This window comes from Conger conger, chromosome 4 (genome assembly GCF_963514075.1).
Source record: "Conger conger chromosome 4, fConCon1.1, whole genome shotgun sequence".
In the NCBI taxonomy this organism is placed as follows: Eukaryota; Metazoa; Chordata; class Actinopteri; order Anguilliformes; family Congridae; genus Conger; species Conger conger.
Window position 1 is genome coordinate 20,003,517 of NC_083763.1, and position 6,647 is coordinate 20,010,163.

At 41.5% G+C, this 6,647-nt stretch overlaps 1 protein-coding gene across 1 annotated transcript; it reads left to right on the forward strand.

Moving 5' to 3' along the window:
- The first annotated feature begins 203 nt into the window (after positions 1 to 203).
- On the forward strand, positions 204 to 2,177 carry b3galt2 (UDP-Gal:betaGlcNAc beta 1,3-galactosyltransferase, polypeptide 2). The gene is given in 4 exon segments (XM_061240774.1): positions 204 to 609; positions 612 to 1,169; positions 1,908 to 2,109; positions 2,111 to 2,177. Coding segments are annotated over 4 exon segments (1,233 nt in total).
- The last annotated feature ends 4,470 nt before the right edge of the window (positions 2,178 to 6,647 follow it).

A 6,647-nucleotide genomic window follows, 5' to 3' on the forward strand; every position in this document is an offset into this window, starting at 1 on the left:
TACTGAACCACTGCATGATCACCTGTCCTACTGGACATTCAGAAAAGGCCTTCCAAGAAGCTCACAGAGAAAACATGTAATCATCCTTGTAGCCCCCAAACACACCCATCTGCCAGCTCTGGTAACCTTCTGGCTGTTCACAGCACATGTTTCAATTGATTGAATGTGACCAAAGTGATTCACAGCAGTTTATTATCTGCATCATGCAGTGGAGAAGGCGACACTGCTGCCTGATAAAGATGACCTGGAATGTCAAGCGCTCTCTGTTCCGCACTCACATGGCGAGACTCCTCTCCCTCATCTTTCTGTTTGCCGTTTTTTTATTTTGCAGCCATCAGGACTGGCTTCTCAGCAGGACAGGACTGAGGGAAAACCCTGTGGCCTACACTGTGCGGGGCCTTTGCTTGGCAAAGAGTGAGGCCAATCAGAGCTCTTTAAGGAACATCTGGAAGGAGGTTCTTCATTCTGAGGTTCTTCAACCCCAAACCAACTCAAGCTCCAAACAGGTGATGGTGGAGAACTCCTTAAGTTCTAACAACAGCCTGTATAGGGAAATGGGGATGAATGGGCAGCCAATCCCGTATCCTTACCGCTACCTCATCAATTAACCTCATGTCAGAACAGCAGTCTCTTTCTTATACTGCTGATTGCAGCAGAGCCACATCAGGTAGATGCCAGGAATGCGATCAGGCAAACCTGGGGGAATGACAGTGTAACTGGAAAGCTAAGCTCTGTTTGGCTGTTTTTGCTGGGCCTGGGGAAGGATACCACTGGCTACAAGCAGCGTTGCATTAAGAAGGAGAGTCAACTCCACCATGACATCATTCAGCAAGGGTACCAGGACACCTACTACAACCTAACTATTAAAACATTAATGGGAATGAAATGAGTAGCCGAGCACTGTCCAAATGCTCATTATATCATGAAGACAGACAGTGACATGTTTGTGAATACAGAATATCTTGTTCAGAAATTGCTCAAGCCAGACATGCCACCCAGACAGAACTATTTCACAGGTTTCCTAATGAGAGGTTATGCCCCAAACCGCAACAAGGAGAGCAAATGGTACATGCCACCTGAAATGTACCCCAGTGAGCGATACCCAATATTTTGCTCTGGAACAGGATATGTGTTCTCAGGAGACCTGGCTGAGAAGATATATGAAGCCTGTGGTGGGAATTTTAATTTATTCCTGTAAGAAAACACTCAGAGACAGAGACAGTAAATAAAATCCAATCTTTACTATGCGCATAGGGTCCAAGTTACATGCAAAAACAAGGACAAAGGTTCCAGGACCTTTGTCTGGATATATGTAGGCACAGAGCGCAACAAATGTACGCCCCTTCATTAGTATTCATTAATATTTCTGATAATCAATATTCAAAGACAATCCACCGCTCTTCTCCTTACTATAGATTGTTTATTCATATCTCCCCCTTCAATGTACGTCATGCAGATGCATGTTCTCAAAAACATTGAAGCATGACGTGTACGCAGGGGCCTCTGCAATTAACTGCGCGTCTGAGAATAATTGATTTTATCTTGTTTTAACTCCCTACTTCTAGGAAGATAATCTCCATAGTAGCTTCCGTCATGAGGTATTATGTTTTTGGTTCTGCAGGCTCTCAGGCACCAAGACAAGATAATTCAGTACACACAGTTAATGGCCGTGGCCTTGGAGGCCCATGGTATAGACAGGGAGAGACATCTCCACTCACACAGTTATAGAAAATAATATTGAGTAGCACAAAGCAAGTTATGATACTTTAATAAGTGTGTATACTCTGGATCATCCCAGCATAAGCAACCAATAATAGTATAAGAAATTAGTAAAGGATAAGCAATTAATAATATAAGTAGTAATTAATAATGAAATAATCACATGAATATATAATTTCAACAACAAGCCTCTTTGAGTATACGCCATCTGCACTTAGAGGACGTGTATGTGGGGATCTGACTGGCAAAACTACACATCAACCCTGTGCCACCACCAAATGAATTTCTGTTCAACCACTGGCATGTGTCGCACTCCAGCTGTAAATACAGTCACCTGATTACCTCACACCAGTTTCAGCCTAAAGAACTAATAAAGTACTGGAACCATTTGCAAGCACAATGCTTGCATAAATGCAGCCAAGGAAAAAGCTGCAAGATATCACAGAAAATTACACTGAAAAGGATTGTCTGAGGGGCATGTACCGATCTCAGCACCTGAGAAGAGGGTACAGCACAGCAACGCATTTAGTCCTGCTTTTAAAAATGTGGGGAAAATTTTTTTTAAAGACATTGTGTACCAAGTATTTGGAAGGTATTTTTATAGAGAACTCAAATAAATATTGAAGTGCAGTATTCCACATGCGCAAAACACATTGGTTAATCCTCCACTTTGAGTGTCAATAAAAGTGTTATGGACTATGCAAAAGGCTATATACACTGTGGGTCCAATTCCAGGAAATGTCCATAAGTCAAAATGCCAAAACTACTCCAGCCTATCAATAAAACATTTTTAAACAAGGGAAATAACTTATTTTCAAGAGAAAAAAAAAAAAAATTCTTATAACAAAACAATTATTCAATAAACCACACTCCTAACCATAAAAATCACTCCAAACAGCTTCATGTCCACCCTCTAATTTTATTTATTTATATATATATATATACATATACATATATATATATATATATATATATATATATATATAGTGGAAGCGATAATTATTTGATCCCTTGCTGATTCTGTAGGTTTGCCCACTTACAAAGAATGGAATTGTGTAGAATTTTAATCATAGGTACATTTTAACATTGAGAGACAGAATATCACAAAATAATCCACAATAACATCAAATAAATTTTAGAAATTTATTATCGTATTTTAGCATGAAATAAGTATTTGATCCCCTACCAATCAGCTATAATTCTGGCTCCCACAGACCAGTTAGTTTTCCATTAAGAAGCACTCCTAATCTCAACTCAGTAACCAAAACACCTGTGTCAACTCGTTACATCGTTATGTAGCTGTATAATAACAACATCATATACATTTTATAAATTTTATATATTTTCACATGAAATAAGTATTTGATCCATAGAACAATAGGACTTAATTCTTGGTGGCGAAACCTGTGTTGGCAAGCACAGAGGTCAGACGTTTGTTGTAGTTTTTCCACCAGGTTTGCACAGATCTTGGGAGGGATTTTGGTCCACTCCTCTTTGCAGATCCTCTCCAAATCCTTAAGGTTCTGTCGCTTGGCAACTCGAAGCTTCAGCTCCCTCCACAGATTTTCGATGGGATTTAGGTCTGGAGACTGGTTAGGCCACTCCAGGACCTTAATATGCTTCTTTTTGAGCCACTCCTTTGTTGCCTTGGCCGTATGCTTTGGGTCATTGTCATGTTGGAAGACCCATCCACAACCCATTTTCAGTGCTCTCACTGAGGGAAGGAGGTTGTCGCCCAAAATTTCCTGGTACATGGCCCCATTCATCCTCCCCTCGATACGGTGAAGTCGTCCTGTCCCCTTAGCTGAGAAACACCCCCAACGCATAAGGTTTCCACCTCCATGCTTCACAGTGGGGATGGTGTCCTTGGGGTTGTACTCAGCATTTCTCTTCCTCCAAACACGGGTCAAGTTGATGCCAAATAGCTCTATTTTGGTCTCATCTGACCACATCACCTTCTCCCAAGCCTCCTCTGGATCATCCAGGTGTTCTTTGGCAAACTTCAGACAGGCCTGTACATGTGCCTTCTTCAGCAGAGGAACCTTGCGCGCGCAGCAGGATTTTAATCCTTCACGGTGTAAGTAAGTAAGTAAATTTTATTTATATAGCACCTTTCATAGACAGTCACAAAGTGCTTCACAGGATCAAAAAAAAAAAGTAATAACAATAATACATAAAACAACAGTCAATAAAACCAACAAATCACAAATAAACGAACATGAAATAAATGGAAATACAGTCACAAAAACAGCTAGATGAACGCCTGTCTGAAAAGATGTGACTTTAGCTGCGTTTTAAAATTTTTGACGCCACAGCTCTTAAGTCCGGTGGAAGAGAATTCCACAATTTAGGTGCCACCGATTCAAAGGCTCGGTCACCCTTAGTTTTGAGCCTAGTGCGAGGGACAACCAGTAAGCCCTGGTCAGAAGACCTCAGAGACCTGCTGGCAACATATGGGTGGAGGAGATCACGAAGGTAAGCAGGTGCCTGACCATGGAGGGCTCTAAATGTGATGACAAGAACCTTGAACTGGATCCTGAAATTGACAGGTAGCCAGTGTAAGGAGACCAAGATTGGAGTGATATGACATGACCTCCTGAACCTGGTCAGCAGCCTGGCAGCAGCATTTTGGACCAGTTGTAGGCAGTCTAGAGATGATTTGCTGAGGCAGGTAAAAAGCGAGTTACAATAGTCCAGGCGTGATGAAATAAAAGCATGAATAATCATTTCCAGCTCAGCGTGTGATACAATAGACCTGAGTTTAGTAATGCTTCTAAGGTGGAAAAAACATGTACGGGACAAAGACTTTATGTGCTTGTCAAGATGCATAGCCTGATCAAAGATAACACCAAGATTCCTCAATTCCGAGCGCACATTTGATTTAAGAGACCCAATACAATTTTACAACATTAGAAACAATATTGTCAGCAGCAATAATGAGGACTTCAGTTTTGTCTGCATTTAACTGAAGAAAATTACTGGCCATCCAGTCCTTAATAGCAGACAAACAGTCGTGCAGTACATTAAGTTTATCAATCCTGTCAGGTTTAAAAGAAAGATATAACTGAATGTCGTCCGCATAGCAATGGTATGAAATACCAGGATAGAGCAGTCACCAGCATCAGAGGACATCGTAATGTCATTTGAAACTCTGAGAAGAGCTGTTTCTGTTGAGTGCTTCTGGCGAAAACCAGACTGGAATTTGTCAAAAATGTTGTGGTGATTTAAAACATCAGTGAGCTGATAGGCAACTATTTTTTCTAAAATTTTTGAAACAAAAGGCAGCTTGGATATAGGCCTGTAGTTCTTGGGAAGCGATGGGTCCAAGTTAGGTTTTTTAAGGAGCGGCTGGACAACTGCCTGTTTAAAATAGGAGGGGACGCAACCAGATTCCAGCGAGCTATTGATGATAGAGACCAAACACAGACCTACTGAGCTAATAACATTTCAACATAGACATTGGTAAGATGTCTAAAGGGCTGGAGGAAGATTTCATAGAGCTCACTAGATCAGTTAGGTCTTGCAGGGAGATGGGAGAAAAACAACTCAGAATAGACTGTTGGGTAGGACATACAGGAAGGGTAGAGGAAAAGGGGATGATTCTAGACCTGACAGTAGCAACCTTGTCCACAAAAAACGAAAGAAAATTACTGTAGTCCCTATTAGAAAAAACAGGTACAGCAGGAGGTGCAGGGCTGACAATGTTATTAATTGTGTCAAAAAGGACTTTTGGATTTCGCCTACTAGAGGAGATAAGATTGGCGAAATACTTCGCCCCTGCGTCCTTAACCATGCTGTTAAATTCAGCTAAAAGTTATTTTAGGTAAATGCGATGAACCTGGAGCTTGGAGGAAATCCACAAGCGCTCCACTCTCCGACATTTGCGTCTAAAATAACGAATATCGTCATTTAACCAGGGGGATGAAATTAAAGAGGGCACAGATCTGGTTTTCAAGGGAGCGACTTCATCTAAAATGACGGAGCAACGCGAATTAAAAGAGCGGACCAAACAGTCAACATTAACATGCGGAGGCTGCACTAGACCTATGCAACTGTCAAAAGCAGTGGAGAATTTATCTGCAGAAGAACGATTTAACATGTGCGAGCACTTCACTCGCTTACCGGTTTGACAATCGGTGTTAAAAGATAAATTAAAAAATACAGAATCATGGTCTGACAAGCAGCTCCTCAATGCAAACGCTATCAATGTCTAAACCAAGTGTGAAAACAAGGTCCAGCGTATTACCCCTAATGTGCGTAGGGCCGGACACATGTTGAGTAAAATTAAACGATTCAGTGACATTAAGAAAATTAACAGCAAATCTGTCAGTGATGTCAATTCCGTGCACATTAAAATCTCCAAGCATTAAGACTCTCTCAAATTTAATGATGGAAGCTAAAAAGTCACTGAAATCAGACAGAAAAGAACTGTTTGCACCAGGAGGGCGATAAAATAAAATACAATAAAACGAGTTAGAACGTCCGACTTTAGTCATCAACAGTTTAAACGAGGGAAAAGTTCCAGAGCTCACCCTCCGAGTTGAAAAACAGTTCTTGTACACCGCGGCTAGACCCCCACCTCGACCCGTAGCCCTGGGGGCGCAGATGAAAGAACACTCTGGTGGGCATAGTTCGTTAAAAGATTCATATTCCAGATTTCATATTCGTGTAGTGTGTTACTGATAGTTCTCTTCGTGACTGTGGTCCCAACTGCCTTCAGGCCATGAACAAGCTCCTCCTAGGCTGATCCCTGACCTTTCTCATGATCATTGATATCCCACGAGGCGAGATCTTGCGTGGAACCCCAGACCGAGGGAGATTGGCTGTGACTTTGTGTTTCTTCCATTTTCTAATAATTGCTCCAACAGTTGTTAACTTCTCACCAAGCTGCTTGCTTATTTTCTGGTAGCCCATCCCAGCCTTGTGCA